The sequence below is a fragment of the Lepisma saccharinum genome, chromosome 20 (genome assembly GCF_977018435.1).
Source record: "Lepisma saccharinum chromosome 20, izLepSacc3.1, whole genome shotgun sequence".
Classification (NCBI taxonomy): domain Eukaryota; kingdom Metazoa; phylum Arthropoda; class Insecta; order Zygentoma; family Lepismatidae; genus Lepisma; species Lepisma saccharinum.
In genome coordinates this window covers 59,469,161-59,485,829 of record NC_139248.1, presented here as the reverse complement: position 1 = coordinate 59,485,829, position 16,669 = coordinate 59,469,161, and the positions used below count along the sequence as shown (strand labels likewise).

The following is a 16,669-nucleotide window of genomic DNA, read 5'->3' as shown; positions in this document are numbered from 1 at the left end:
ATCAGCCATAAATCGTTCATGAATGCTATGTTGAGATGAAAGTAAGCCTGCTGCAAACATTGTTGAAAGATTATTTCACATGATTGTAAGCTGCAATAATATATCAAACTTTATCAGCTATTTTTATATATATATACACACATCTTTAATGCATGTTGAAGTTTTGTTATGGCAGTTGCTTGTTGCTATTCTTAGATATCAAACTGATTTCCTGTTGCTTCTATACTTCCTCATTTTTCTATAATTCAGTGACAACATGAATAGGACCACACCTTATCAAAACACCTATCACCTACTTCCATACTATGATGCTTGGTTGATTGACTTGACCACTTCACTTTATGCACAGTAAGCCTAATCGAGACTGGACCTATAGTTGAAAGTGGGATCCGAACCAGTTGAAAGTAGGATCCGAACCACTATGTGCCTCCACCGGGTACCGAACCTGGGACCCCTTTGATTATAAGGTAACGAAGCTATCACTGCGTAATCAGGGAGGCCCTTATGATGTTTGGGAGCTTGCTTTGAGGTTAGCTACTACAGGGTGGCGGAGGGAAATGAGAAAATTTTAATTAACGTAAATGCACGAAAAAATACAGAAAAAATACATATAATGCATAGAAATGCATGTACAGAGTATGCATGATTGAAATGCATTAACTATGGCACTTACATGTTACTTTACTTCTTGAAGATGACATCTTGGCGTACACATTCTGATAAGTCTGCTGTGGAAACTCTGAAATGCTCAGTGTATAATGTCTCGAGGAATGTCTGTGATTTCTTCAATCTTCTGTTTCAGTTCAGTGAGGATTGCAGCACGTGTGCTATACAATTAGCTTTTGAGATGTTCCCACACAAAGAAATCGCAAACACTGAGATCAGGGGACCTTGGAGGCCACGGAATATCACTGATATGTGAAATGACCCAGCTTGCAAACTATTTGCGAATGGCTTTCATCGACTGTTGAGCAGTTGAAACCACATGTTTTCGATGTCAAGATGTGCATTGTGCAATTTCGGTGCAAAGAATGTTTCAAGCATAGCAACATACTGAGCCGATGTCACTATTGTTGCAATGTCCTCCTCACTTTAAAAAAACTAAGGGCCGATGACACCATGATATGAGACTGCACACCATACTGTAAGATTGGTGCTATGTAATGGATGCAAGTGAAGCTGACAAGGATTTTCCTTTGCCCGCTAATGGAAATTCTGCTTGTTAAAGTAACCGAAAAGGTGGAAACTGGCTTCGTCTGACATACACAAATTGTTAAGGAAATTAGAATTCTTGTTAACCTTAGCCAACACCAGTTCGCAAAAACCCTTATGCAACACAGGGTCGTGAGGATGTAATTGCTGCACAATCTGTAACTTAGAGGGGTGGAACTGTAATTTATGCATTATTCTTCGCACGCTTCTTCGACTCAACTGTAGAGGTGATCATGTTGTTGAACGGAGCGACGAGGGCTCCTCTCAATGGAAACTCGTACTGGTTCCATATTCTTTGGGGTATGTACCTAGGTTATAATTGTGTGAGACCTGACATGAAGTTTTTATTGAAGTCCACCTGAGGAACGTATTTAAAAAATGATGTGGCATACTGGAACAAATATTTGCACAAAGAGTTTAAGGCAAAACAACAATGGTGTCTGGAATTTTGTCTTATGCATATGACAAAATGTTATGTGTAAGCATTCTTCTCTAGTGACACCTGCATGTTAGCCAGCTCACTAGGACACTGCATCATTGGTCAATACATACAAACCAAAAATCTGGAGCTTGATTCAAAGAAGTTAACTGTACTGGTGCAAGCAAGGCCTTTGGTGTAAATTCTCTTGTGAAATTAAAGAACTTGACTTTATCTTAGCAAACTTAATAATAATAATAAAAACTCATATAATAATTGCTTTTATACATTCCTTGCTTTGTTTATTGGAAGTATCCAGCAACTGTGTAGGGAGGGGTCTTTCCTCAATACAACAAATACACAGATGCCATAATTGTCACCTCACCAGTTGCCACGTTGACTGAAAACACCAGTAGCTAGTTTCATTCTGTTTCAGATAACCTGCGATAGTTTAGAAGTTTCCTCTTGTCGTTGTGTTGCATCATGTCCGATCCAGCGTGCAGCTGGATAAACCACAATGAGTGAGAAGAAAACCAAAAGAATAGCTTAAATTTCACCAATGAAAAAGCTTGAAGGGTGGCCGAGGGTAATTATTGGACACAGAAAATCAGGGTAAATATTGCACAGGGACCAAAAACCATGTTGTATCATAATTTGTTACATCTAACCAACCAACATTTGTTAATTGCATATCCAGCAATGCTCTGATTAATTATTGGGATGAGATTAGTACATTTTCTCAAAAAATATATTAATAACCCAAAGCACTTGAAAGAAATGGTTTTAACTTTTTTTCAAGTGAAACAAAATTGTGTAAATGTTTGTTTTCTCTTACTTGATCTTGAATTTTGTAATGCCCAGTCTTGGATATGTGTATGAAGGTGGTTTGTACTGAAAAACACCATTGTAGGATGAACAGTAACAGTATGACGTGAATGTTTAAGTTATGGGGTAATTATTGGACACAGCAGGGTAATTGTTGGACATACGGAAACTTGATCAGAAAGCAGCTGTCATTACAGAAGGTTTGCTTTATATCAAAACATTTTTGACGGGTACTCACCTTAAGAGATACAGCGCCGCCACCACCAATCATGTTCTATTGGACCCCCAGCATTGTGAACTATCGCCCGGCATCGCAGTTTCCATTGCAGCAAGCTCCAGTGCAAGACAGGCATGGGAATTCTGTCCCACCCCTCCCTGCAAGTTTTCCATAGACCATCCAGGGTGCACGGGTGGCGATGTTGAAGACATCGTTCCAACAGTCCAAATGCGCAAAAATCCATTGGACAGGCATCTGGGCTTTTCACAGGAATGTCTTCAAACGGAATGACACAAATTCCTAATTCCTCTGCAATTTCCTGATAAAAACGTAGTGATGTTCTGGCGGTATGCCTCGAAGCCTTGTCCATGTGGATCATCACCTGGTTCGCGTCCATTCCATACAATTGTGGGATGTCTCTCCGATAGATAGGTGTCAGAATGGAGTCTTGGAAGTATCTGGCATTCACCTTCACGTTTTTGTCCACCTTGCGTATCATCAACTTACCCTCATATCCGAATCCCGTCACAACCATAAAGCCACGAGGGAAACTTTCCCTGCACTGATGAACAAAGTTGCTGCACCCCTTGCCGTCAATGTCACGGTATGTGATCGCCCAAATGTGACCACCAGCAGTGAGATGGACATATGATTCATCCATCGTGACAACTTTCTTCCATTTGGAACCCGCCAGGTACTTTTCATACAGTTTCCTGCAGTTCGTCTTACGTTCGGCAATGTGACGCGGTAGAAGGTGGTGTACACGGGCCTTCCGCACACACTTCAACCTGAGGCGCTTGCGAATTATTTTGTTCACAGTTGACAGCGCGAGGTGAAATCTGTGGGCCATATCACGTTGAGTCGGGTGATTTTCTTGGCACGCCAATTGAGGGATCCCCCTTCGCACTACGGGTAACACTTTGCTTGCAGCCCTTCTCCTGGTGGTTTTCGTGGGTGAATGTTTCGCAAGGAGAGCCTGTTGTGTGTAACGGGCCACAATGGCTTTCGCAGTAGTCACCCCGAGTGTTAACCCATTCTCCCGACACTGTTTCACAATGTGTACATATGAAAACTTCGCATGGAAAAGGGCCATTACGTAACCCTCCCAATACCGGTTGAGTTTCGGCCCCATTTGATAACATTCACTACCAAGACTCACGCACCTACAAGGTCAGACACAACACTGCTCCTGCCAGCAGACCCATAGTTCCAGCATGATACACCAGGTGGCAGCACCGAATCGAAAATGGTCGGATATAAAGCGAACAACCTCTGTACATCAGAAGAATAGACAAAGAAAATCCAAGAAAAAGAAAAGGAAATTAAGGAAAGCAGCTTGAAAAAGAAGACAAATGAAAACTTCAAGAAGCGAAAAAAGCAAAGGTGGATTGCATTGGAAAAAAAGAAAGCAGATCAGGTAAAGAAAGCTTTATGTAAGAAGAATGCAAAAAATAACCCCAAGAGTTCTGAACAATCCAAAAAGAAAAAGAAGTTAGCCCTACATACGCCTATTTCTTCAGTTTCTGAGAGTGAAGACGGATGAAATTGAATCACAGGACTCGACAGATATTTCTTTTGGCGAGTCTGATGATGAAACCAGTGTACTAGCACAATATGGAAAACGTACACCACGAAGTGTTCGATAACTGAAACTTCACATTCAGAGTGTGCGTGAACATATTGAAGAAGATGGTATATATGATAAGTACTACGATACAAGTTACTATTATGGAAAAGTACAAAATATATTTTATGAAGATGAAGAAGAAACCTGACAAATTACTTAGCATTGAAATGAAATTTCTCAAATGGTTTGGAAACAACAGGTACTGGTGGCCAGCGAAACCACAGATTGAAATTGAAAACACTGTATGTGTGTGTTTTATGGTCTTGTGCAAACCTATCAGTTAATTCATTTCAAATAACTTGTAATGATGAAGTAAGGTCAATGTTTCGAAGTTTTTCTAGACTCAGGAATGAAATATTCCCTACTCTGCAGTCTGATCGTGTAATTATTGAAGATGATGTGGAAAGTGACAACCTAGTGTAAGCCTATAGCATCTCAATATGCTTTGTTGCAGTGTGTTTGATTAAAAGACATTTGTGCAATGTTTGTAGGTGTACTTGAACAAAGAAGCTGTCTAAAAAGTTTTAAAGTTTTGAAAAGCTATGTACTTGGTTTCAGTTAGTTAGTTGTAGTTTGGTGACAGCACCTCAATATGCTTAAGGTTACTTGTTATAGTTTGTGTGATTTAAAAAACACCAATTGTGCAATGTTTGTACTTGAACAAAGCAGAAATTATTAAAAGGTTGCCCGAAAAATTAAAAGTTTTGCTAATTTTACTAGATTTCACTGTCATACATTTTTTACATCAGTCATGTAGTGTTCAATAATTAACCCCACGCACAGCACCTACAGTACACACCATTGTCCAGCATTTGCCCCCTATAGCTCATCTCTACACTGTGCAGAACAGATTGAAAACTAACTACTGTCCAATATTTACCCCGCTGTGTCCAACAATTACCCAAAGGGCAGGGTAATTTTTGGACAATGTTTTATTTTTAATTTTACTCCTGAAAGGAATTAGTAAATTTCAACAATGGTACCCCACAGATATATCAAATAGTCATTACCAAAAAAATTACTGGCTAGAAAAGTACATAAATGTGGGAGCTATGGTAAAAGTTTGATTTTTGTCCAATATTTACCCTGGGTTACCCTAATTAAAAATAATTCTCTATATTGTTACCCTGCCCCATGTCACGGCAACAGTGTTTTTTCCTTATTTAAATATTTTATTAATATGTTAATTAATTAGGTAATTACGTGTATATTATGTGATAAGGGTATCTCAATTTATTATGCATTTTTAGCTTAGTATATATTCTATGTATAAAAACCATGTAGCTCTGTTCTTTCTTCATGTTTCGAACGTTCAAAAGAAAGGTGGGCAGTTTAGCTGTTAAAGATTAAAAATTTTGAAAGAAGAGCGGTTGGCAACTGAAGCCAACCAAACATATATAAACTCTCAGATGAGAGTGGGGGAGGTCGGCTGTTGGAACTGAGACTTGGAAGGGAGAGGCTGTTTTTGCTTCGGTCAGCTAGGACCGGAGGACAGGTCTCCTGAAACAGATGCTGTAAGAGATTGAATTGCCGGGCAAGCTAGTGCCTTGGTGTCCAGTTTACAGGTAAAAAGGTAGTTTGTACTGGATGTTATTTCGAAGTAATTACGGTGCGCCAGGCAGCCTAGTGCCTTGTCACCGTGGATGTTGAGAAGTGTACACGTCGGGCGACCTAGTGCCTATGAAGACGTTTCTTGGAGTAACGCGAGTCTACCTTGTGACAAGCGTACTCCAGATGTAATTCATGAAATGTAAAGCATCCAGGCACAAACAATAGATATTCCAACATCAAAATTAGAGTTTTGGCCCGATAATTAGAGAAATGAACATTCGAATACGACATGTATATACTTCAAATTTTACGTTAATTAAAATTATAGAAAATACCCAAAATTTCCGTTTATAATTTCACAAATGCTGGACAAGGTAATTTATCCCCCATAGCAATAAGGTTTCGCAAAGGTTAACCGTTGACTCTTGTAGTTAATTATATAATTATGTTGACTTGTAGCAACCCACGTGTATTGTCGTACAAAGAAAGATACCCCTAGACAAATCTAAGCCGAGTACAAAGTGCACCGAACCTCGAGTGCGGAGGAAAAGTGTGGGGGGCCAGACTAATAACAATATTTGATCCTTTTTTTTGTTATTTTAGCATTACTCTTCTGCCACTTTTGGCTATCCGCAACAACACGGATGAGCAATGATATGAAGAAGGAACACTCACAAAGAACATTATGCCCAGACTGGAATTCGAACCTGTATCACCTGGCATCATAGCATGATGTGATAACAACTCCACCACAGAGGCTGGCATACAATGTCTGTCCCAAAAGTAATCAGACTAATTCTGGAAAAATAGTTTTGTTATAACTATGTTCAAATACACTTAACAATCTTCTAAGTAGGGTCCTTGAGTGTCAATACAGCCGTTCCAGCATTCCTACCATTCTTCATAGCAGCACAGGAAGTCTTGACCTGAGGTGCCTTGCAGAGCACTCATCACACCTGCTGGGACCTTTGAACCTTTTCAGTCACCACAAAACGGTATGCTTTCAGTCCGAATTAGAGCCTCGGGAAGAAAAAGAAGTCAGCCGGGGCCAGGTCCAGGTCGTGTGGTGGGCAAGCATTGCCACATTTTTTTGGCCAGAAATTCCCTCACTTGCAGCGATGAGTGGAATGGTGTGTTGTCGTGGGGGAGGAACCAGGTGTCTGTGATCTCAGGGCAGATGTACGCGACTCTTTTTCTCCAGCGATCCTTTGAGTCAAACAAGACAATGAGCATGGATTGATTTGCTCATTCGGCACCCTGAGAATTGTTTGTCCATTGCATCTTCTCTTTCTTCTTTCAACACCTTGTGCCACCAGCACACTTGTGCTTTCGACAAAATCTTGTCCCCACAAGTTTATCTTAACATTTCAAACATGTCAATAGCGAATTTACTGTTTGATGCAAGAAAAATTTATTGCATGCCGCTGCTCCAAACTGCGCTGCATTTTCGACTGTGATGCTACACTGAAACCGCTTCTCACTTTGCTGGTGATCAGAATGCCGGAACGGCTCAAGAGGCAACTGAGTTGCATCCGACAGTATAGATACCTGACATCCCCCACCAACCACCCTGCCCAACAGATCCATCACCCAACCCTTCTGAGCAGCCCACCAGAAATACTCTCATTACTTTTGGGACAGACCTTGTATTCTTCTCTATAATGAAATGCTGCACCTACAGTTGGTTATTGTCTAAAATTTACACTGTGATAGTAACTGGAGTTGCACTATGCATCTCAATTCAAAGAGGTTAGGCACAAAAGGTGTTCTATTTGCTATGAAATGGAGTTAAGGAGAATAGCATCCCATTTTGAAATATGGGAAAAGGCCCATCTGGAAGATCTTTGTGGAATTTTAGGTTACCGTAATAAAAAAAAAACATGGTGTTCTGGTATTACAAGGCATCTGGGAAACCCTAAGTGTAGCATATGAAGTTGGACGTACATAAATTCAAGAAATGATTTAATAATTCTTTATCTCTCACTGAACACAAACAATAACTGGGGTCCCGGGTTCGATACCTGGTGGAGTCACGTAGTGGTTCGGATCCCACTTTAAGCTGTTGGCCCAGTCCTGATTAGCCTTACTGTGCATAAAGTGGACTTAAACCACCAAATCAATCAATCAACAAACAATAACTTGGTGATTTGAAATATCACTTAGCAAACATGTTTTAACAATCTACTCACACCATGGCACAGAAATGTTATAAATGCACTCACCTAGCCAAAAGCTTCTGCAGGTACTTCTTCATTTCCTGAAATGACATAAAAATTATGAAATAGTAATAATGTGTTGTGGGAAAATGTATCACAAACTATAAGTAGTATGACATGCTAATAGTGTAAGGAGCTGTGTTTTGTAACCCTTCCAAGTCCTATTGTCTCCCATAATAATGTAAGAAAGATTTCACATTGTAGCAACAAGCAATATGTGTCACTTACGGATTTCACCAATCAAATGGAGGCTTTTATGGCCTGTTATGTTGCTGCTGATTGGCTCCTTCCTAAACAACATTTGTTATGCGTCTCTTGTCGCTTCGGTCTGAGATCCCCCTTAAAATATCACCCCTTCCAACAATTCTACATGTAAATCTGTTGCAATTTGCAACATTCTACATTATTCGTTACACAATATCTCCCTCCACTTCCCAAAATTACTACCAGATAAAAATGCAATTTACTGTTCATAAAAAATTGTAGCTATCTTGCATCACTGTTAGAAATAATGGATTTATTTTTTGAATTATTATTTTTATACTCACTCAATGGTAACCACATGTAGTACTTCTTGTCAATCAAACTTTCATGATGTAAAATACCTAACTCTTGTTACACTTCTCATAACAGTGGTGGCAAGACTGACAGGACAGAATAATGGGTAGTGAACAATGCAATTATTTTGCCTAATGCAATGTTTTCAACCATATTGTTGCTATGTTGGACAGTTATATTTAATAGTTTTCCTTGTGAAAGTATTTGGCCAGGAAATTGCATGGGTACCTTATTGAAAATCAAATCAGAAACAAACAGAATGTGATAAGGGGACGAGAAAGAATAGATAGAATTAGGAAAGACACCCGAAAAGAATTCAAAAAGAAACTAAGTAATGTCAGAACATGGATAAAAGACAATAATGTCTTCCTTATAAGATCAGACAAAGAAAATAAAATGATAGTTATTAATAGGGACGAATACAGATCAAAAATGAAAGAATATTTCCGTAGTAGCGATTTTGAAACTGTAAGAGGCAACCCCATCAATAAAAGGAAGGGAAATTAAAAAAGGAATTGAAACTAGTATAACGCTTGCAAGAACAGAGAAAAATAAACTAATTGAATGTTGTAAAAGGGGAGAAATCCCGGTTGCTTTTGGAATTCCAAAAACTCACAAAGAGGGGGTAGCATTAAGACCGATCATCCCTATGTATTCCCACCTCGGATATAACTTAGCGAAAACTCTTGTAACTAAAATTAAAGAAGTAGGAAATAACACAGAATTCAGTATTAATAACTCAAGGGAAGTAAAGGAGAAGATTGAAAAACTAGAATTAGACAAAAACGATCAAATAATGAGCTTTGACATGGTAAATCTCTATCCCAGCGTTCCAGACAAAGCGGCGGACTGTTTATTCAGATGGCTGAGAGAAAAAGGAGTGGAAATAGTCGTAGCTTGGGAATATGTACAGTGGTTTGACTTATATACAAGATTTAACTATTTCAGTTTCAACGAAGAAGTATACATCCAAAAAGAGGGATTGGCCATGGGCAACCCTATTTCGGAGATCGCATCGGGGGTATTCATGCACTTCACAAAAAAAAAAAAAAAACCTGCCCTAGATCAAATGGTAGGAAGTATTAAACATTTCGGGAGATACGTCGATGACGTTTTAGTAATAGGGGGAAAGGCTGATCTTCTGAAACTATTTGACGAACTGGGGAAACAAGATGCCTGAATTAAATTCACAAAGGAAGAGATGGTAAAGGATGAAATGGACTTTTTAGACCTAAAAATCAACAAAACCAGAAAAAAAATTAGAACCGGGGTTTTTCATAAACCCTCACCGGAGATTTATACATCCATAGCAAATCAGAACATGCCAAAAGAACAAAACACAACGTTTTTCTTAACTTTTTCATCCGAGAAATACGATTATGCAGTCAAAAGAAGGAGAGAGAAGAATAAGAAGAATGGATCTATAGAATGGGAAAAAAGAATGGATATAAAGAGGAAAACTTGAATAAGATACGTAGGAAAGCATATAAAATATGCAAAAAAGATGGGGGAAGAATGAATGATAACAAGGGATGAAAGACGCAGGATAATGAAACCAACTTGGAGAATAAGAAACACAAATATATCGGTATTCCGTATTTTAAAGGAATTTCGGAAAAGATAGAAAGAGTAGCCAAAGAATATAGCGTACATTGCAGGATGAGGGGACCACGAACCGTTGAGTAATATTTCACACAATATAAAAAGGATGGAAAAGAAAGGAAAAATAAAACTGAAGATGAAAAATGGGTTTACAGTATTACATGTTCCTGTAGAGTCCAGCACAGATATTTCTGCCGTGTGTTGCGCGACACAACTCAAGAAGCAGTGTTGCTAATGGAGCAGATAGAATAATCGCTGCAGTGCGCCGATGCACAGCTGTTACGTACAACAAGAAAATTAGAGAATTCAGGTCTATCTAACGTTGAGTCTTAAACGTCATGCATTATACCAGGACTAGGATTAATATGTACTAACAAGTGGCTTTGTATGTAGCTACATACATACGGACTAAAAATTCGCAAAATATGAACTAACACATACGTAAAATTACCAAAAATGCTGCAAAGAAGACTTCTTCATACGATTCTTTATTTGAGTGACTTCAAACAAAATAAAAAATATATTATTTTCCATTGCATTATTGCACTGGTGGCGTTCTAACTGTTCACTCCCAAAACCCGTATACACTGGTACGGAACTGCAATGGCAGATAATAACATGCCAACGTGTTAAACCTCGACAATTGGACCACAACACTCCGCCTCAAGCAGTATTATTATTTCCTCTCTGTGATCGGCGACAGTCGGTTGCCTTTGTTGTACATTTACAAATGATGCCGGCTTCCAAAATAATAACAACATATACTGCCACTAGACGATAAGCTGCGCGGCTTTTTCTTTTACTATGAACCAGGGCCGGCGCTAGTCATTTTGCCTCCCCGGGTGGTGGCGGCAGATGCCGCTCCATTTCGAATATCTATTTTATTTCTAATACAAGTACAGACATGGTAGAGGGCACAGCTAGCAATCACTTGCATAACAACAAACAAGATATGCCACAAACTATAAATTACGGATTTTTAGATTTTATCTAACTGAGCAAGCGATCGTGCATTAAAGTGGGATCTGAACCGTTGCGCAATGTCCTCCTCTGGAGATCAACCAGCTCCCCCCTCCTAACCCTTAAAATGTTGTAACTGGTTTTGAAAACACGTAACATGCCAGCAACACAAACATTCTGTATTTTCAATCGGGAGTAATATAATTACGTCGTTTATTTGGAGTATTATGTTGCCAAAATAAGTTTACCAGATCGATATAAGAGAAATGTAGGATATGCTGTCCCAAAATGTAGGACATTAAGTCAAAATGTAGGACACAAAACATTCTCAATAAATAATACATATTTCTATAGAACACGTTAGAAAGTAATTGAAAAATGACACTTTTCAGTTTTAAGAAATTAATTCTAAATGAATTTTTAAAAGCAAAATTTCAAAACTTGCAATTATACTAAACAATGCATCTTTTACTACGTGATTTAAGTGGTACCTCTCAGAGGAGCAAATTTCTCAAAAAAATTCAGGTTTAGTCAAAATATATTTATGTGACAGTGGATAGTCAAACTCTTTGAAATTATAGGGACCAGTACCAAGCATTTTACAGACATTATGAAAAAAAAATCATTTCTCTCGTGAGTCTGTTGTGCTGATGGTAATGAAAGTACTCTCTCAACATTTGCATTATTACCTGTAAAGACAAACAAATATTCAGCAATTACCGTAATTTGAAATGGTTCCAGAAGTTTCATCTTGGGGTAGTTTCTAGTTCAATAACAGAACAACAAAAACTCCAAAATTCTTGACTTTTTCTGAACTTTTTCCCTGTTTTTCTTAACATTTATTTATTGAACCCCTACTTAAATAAGTTGGAAATTATTAATTAAGAAAACAAATATTTATTTAATGAAAACCCCTACTAAAGGGCCAGTTAACATGAAAACTGAAACTGTACTTAAGAAGAGAATTAGACCTGCTTTATCTATTAATGCATCCTCGACTGTTTTGGCAGACTAGCGAGGCTTTGGTGTCTGGACTTACAGCCAGTATAATCTTATGTGGGGCTTGGGTCGGTTGTTCCTACAATATGTTTGTGACTGTCCCTTCATCCATTTTAACTTGGCATCATTCATCATCATCTTTGCGATTAGCCAAAGGGACAGTAAAGTGAAATAAAATAAACTAAATCAACCAATCAATCTTGACCACAAGAATAATTTATTGCCTTTTTATTGACTTCTTCACCTACTTGTCGATTTCTGTACTTTTTCTTGACTTCCATGACATTCTTGGCTGTGACACACCCTGAATAACTTTGTTCTCTATGTCCCTGCTTTACAATCAAAATATTGAATAACAATGGGAAACACCTTATTTCATCAGCACAGCATAGCAACATATTGCAAGACCCTGGGCAAAATTAGAATGCGAGGCCCCCCCATCCTTTTTTTTACATTTGAAATATCTCAATGTGAATCGATACAAAATCTTCTGGAATACCATCAGCAATTTTTCGTATGGGCCTGCAGCAGGAAGGAATGAAACAACGCAATCATTTTAATGCCGCACATTTGCTTCGTGGTAGTTGGAGGTGCTTTATTGTGCAAGGTCAAGGGAAACACAAAAATACAAGACAAAGAACTTTCTATTCAATAGAAGAATAAATGGGTAAACATGTCCTAACGAGTTATAATGAATTTTTGCGTAAATGTTTCACATGACATATACGGTGATAATTTTTACTTTTTTTGGGCCCCCTTAAGCTTAGGGCCCGCCTGCCTGTATGTTACACCCCTGATTTGACATATTTGTTCAAACTACAACATTAAACTAGAATATAAAACTACATAAAAACAGAATGTTTAATGCCCACAAAAATTAGCCTTTTCCATTTTTTTCTCTCACTTCTATTTATTATATTTTTCGTATCAACCTCAGGCACGCCCTACAGGCGTGAGATCCCGGGTGGTCGTCCACTTTGCCCACACCTTGCTACGCCACTGTGCATCAGTATAAACCCCAAGGCATGAAATTCCACTCAGGTATTGAACAGTGACATCATCAGAAAGTGGTCCCAAACTTTGTTCATTAATAGCTTCCGTTTTGCCGCTTGTTTTCTAGCAGGACAAATTTCTCTTTTCTTTTTGGGCAAAGACAATCAACATAAATTTCACTATTGAGTTTGGAAGCACAGTCCACAGACTTGTAACTTGCATGATTTTTTTTGTTACGTATTTTCCTAATTAATATTAGGTGATGCTCAAAATGTAGGACATCTATGATATTTTTCAAATTCCTCCCGGACGCTGGACACAAGGGTAAAATGCAGGACATGTCCGGGAAAAACCAGACGTCTGGTAACCCTATGCCAAAAGTCATTTTGAGGAAAACCGGGACATCACACGTTGAGAGTAGTTTTCCCAGACAATCTATCAGCGAGAATATTTTAGCCTTGCACTAAAGGACATTCGTGAGTTAATCTCTTTTGTCTCTGTGTGTGAATTAACACACCGAAATGTATATAAATCAACGTTTTATACTTTATCGACATCGAGGAAAACACTCGTGGGCCGGTGTGCATTTATTTTCATGCAGGAGACTAGTATTTTTTCCCCCACACCATGATGTTTAAAACCACAAGGTGTTCTGATATGGACTGAGGCTGCTAATGTGTCACATGACATAAGTATGAAGGGGTAATACGTTCCTAAATGATTTAGTTCTTAGGTTAGGTAGGTCAGTTTGATTAGCATTAAAATTACTTCTGTAAATACTTTCAGCAAAATTGCCAATGAATATAATAAGACAAAAAAATACAATGTTATGGCATAATTCAGGTAATTACATTTTCTGGTGCAAATAGCCAGATATGGTAGTTCTCACCACCTGAATATATCAAACAATTATGAACATAATCAGAACCAAAAATTAAATATTTGGAATTTAGAATAAATTTTAAACAAGTAATATATTATTATTATAATATTCTTACCTCCGCCATGGTACACGTATTCGAAATTCCAACCAAAATTCAAGAATGAATAACAAGTGACGAGTCGTCTGCTGTTGCTACAGTATTCCACCCACCCACAGACTACCACACTATCCTTGTCACAGATTACTGCTTGCTTGCTTCTTTAGTGGCCTTCACCTAGTTTGACGACTTTTGGCCATATTGTTTCACTGCTGTTCTTTTTGTTGATGTTGTTTCTCTCTTTACTTTTTTCCCGATCTAGCGAAGCTAGAAGTCGATCAGGAAGTGAAGACGGACTTAAGTGCCGTGTGCGACTGGCATAACTCTTTTGATGTGTGTTAATTTTGTTAGTTTATTGAGGATGCACTCAATTTGTGGCGTTAATAAACAAATAAACTATTCTTTACTCCTTTGAGGCACACCGAAGAGTCTTCTTACCACGGATAGGTTCGTGTATGCATTGTCCCGGAAAATATAAAAGGGGAGATTTGTCATAGTTATCCTTGTTGTCAGTGGCGGCGATTAGGGGACGTTGGGGGCAGTTTCCCTCACTTTTCGCCACTTTTGTGCCCGCACTATGCTAAATTTTATGTACCAAGGGAAAGTAAACTGTCCTTTACCCCCCAGTTGGGGAACACAATCTCCACTACTGCTTGTTGTTCTTATATGGTTGGTACTTACCACTCAGGTGTAGGCAGTCTCCGTCATTTGGACTACACACACACACACACACACACGAAATCACTACTAATCAAGGTGCTCAGGTTCGATACCTGGAAGAGGCACTTTGCACTGTGGTTTTTAATAACAACTATGAAAATAAAATTACAGTCGCACGGAATTATTATAGCGGATTCACAAATAAAACTCTTAAATTGTGAAAAGTGAAGGTGACGTAAACAAATACTGTGGATTTTTTTTTTTTTAAAGTTCCGATATCTTTTCGGTTGTTCCTCATCAGCTTTTTTTCCCTACTTCTACAGCACCGATTATTCATCTATCATGTTCCGACATAATTTCTGAGATTAAGTTTAAATTAAACTTGCAATTTAATATAATAGCAGCAGGTTCAGCATTAGTGTTGCCCACGAGACGAGACTTTGGCCTGTCTCGTCTCGTGGAGCCTCGTGGAAAATCTCTCGAAAATATTCGTTTGTCTTATGACACATGGTCAATCTCGTCTCGTCTCGAATTTTTAAAAGCCTGTCCCGTCTCGTCCCGTGGGCAACACTATTCAGCATGAAGTTTCCGATTAATTTGAAAATGGGAGAAATGCTCATCAAAAGCGTGGGAACACAACAGGAGTGCTTCGCCACCTACCTACAATACATTTCGTTCACTAGGCCCATTGTATTTAATCACCATTCATTCTCATCATCGCGGTTATCCTTAAGAGACGAAAAAGCGAGGCAAATGCCAATAATAATAAAAAGTAGATGGGTCACTACAGAAAATTTGCAACAGAGAATTCTCGTCTCCGTTTTTACCAGGGCTGAGCCGATACCACTTTGAACCGATGCCGATACTCTTACAGATTCCCACCGATACAGATACTTGATAATTGCAATAATTAAAATTTGTTCAAAATATTGATCAGTATTGGTATGTAATGTAAATATTCTTCTCCAATTATATGCATCCATTTACGAAGAAATTTGCTTTAGAATATTCAAAAATTACGTTAGAATATTAAAATAGATGCTATATTATCATCAAATACAGTTTTTCGTGCAAATAAAAAGAAAGTTTGAATTTTGCATAGTTTTCAGGATAATTTGACTGCGAAATTGTCGCTCAGCATTTTTGCGCACCCCGTGAATGACCAATATGCCGGGAAAGTATCGGCTGGTATCGGTATATGAATTCCAACCGATACCGATACCGATGCATCGGTATCGGCTCAGCACTAGCTTTTACAGCTTTGTGCTAAATAGCCCAACGTTCTAGCTACCATTTTTTCTCTTATTGATATTTCACTCTCCAAAATAAACAAATTTACATTACGATGTTGATTGTTAACCCTCGTTTTCGTATCATTAGGTACTCAATACTTGAAAAGGTTGTGCTGAATCCTCCCAGTATTTTTATTTCTCGTCGCTTTTCGGCCACATTTGGTAACGACGATGAGGACGAGTGACGATTGATTATATCAGGGGTTCCCAAACTGTGCGTCGCGACGCCCTGGTGCGTAGCCAGTCTAGGTCCGGGGCGTCGCGGCTATAATGAAAAACTGAAACTTAAGATCTATAACGTGAATCTCAACATGTAATGTATGTATTTTAAAGAATGAATTTAAAAAACAAAAAAAAAACAAAAAAAAAAACATAATTTTTCTTGTTGTGAAAGCGCTCTCTTCATATGAGTCCCGGACTCAAATGCTCTTTAGAAACTTGTATATGAACTGCGGAATGAAATGTTCTTGTACCTCACAGAAGAAGGACATAGTAGTGCTGAATGCTTTATTAATAATTACTTCATTCTCATGTTGGCGTATTTGTGCAACATGTTTGA

At 38.4% G+C, this 16,669-nt stretch overlaps 1 protein-coding gene across 1 annotated transcript in view; it reads right to left on the bottom strand.

Annotated features, from left to right (window-relative positions):
- The window catches only part of Lamtor3 (Late endosomal/lysosomal adaptor, MAPK and MTOR activator 3), a 30,641-nt gene extending 16,356 nt beyond the window's left edge, over window positions 1-14,285 (bottom strand). The window contains exons 1-2 of the mRNA XM_083141993.1: window positions 14,177-14,285; window positions 8,073-8,107 (exon numbers count right to left, since the gene is read on the bottom strand). Coding sequence (XP_082998119.1) covers window positions 8,073-8,107; window positions 14,177-14,185 — 44 coding nt within the window. The 5' untranslated portion in view covers window positions 14,186-14,285. The remainder of the gene's footprint in view (window positions 1-8,072; window positions 8,108-14,176) is intronic.
- Window positions 14,286-16,669: the final 2,384 nt, after the last annotated feature.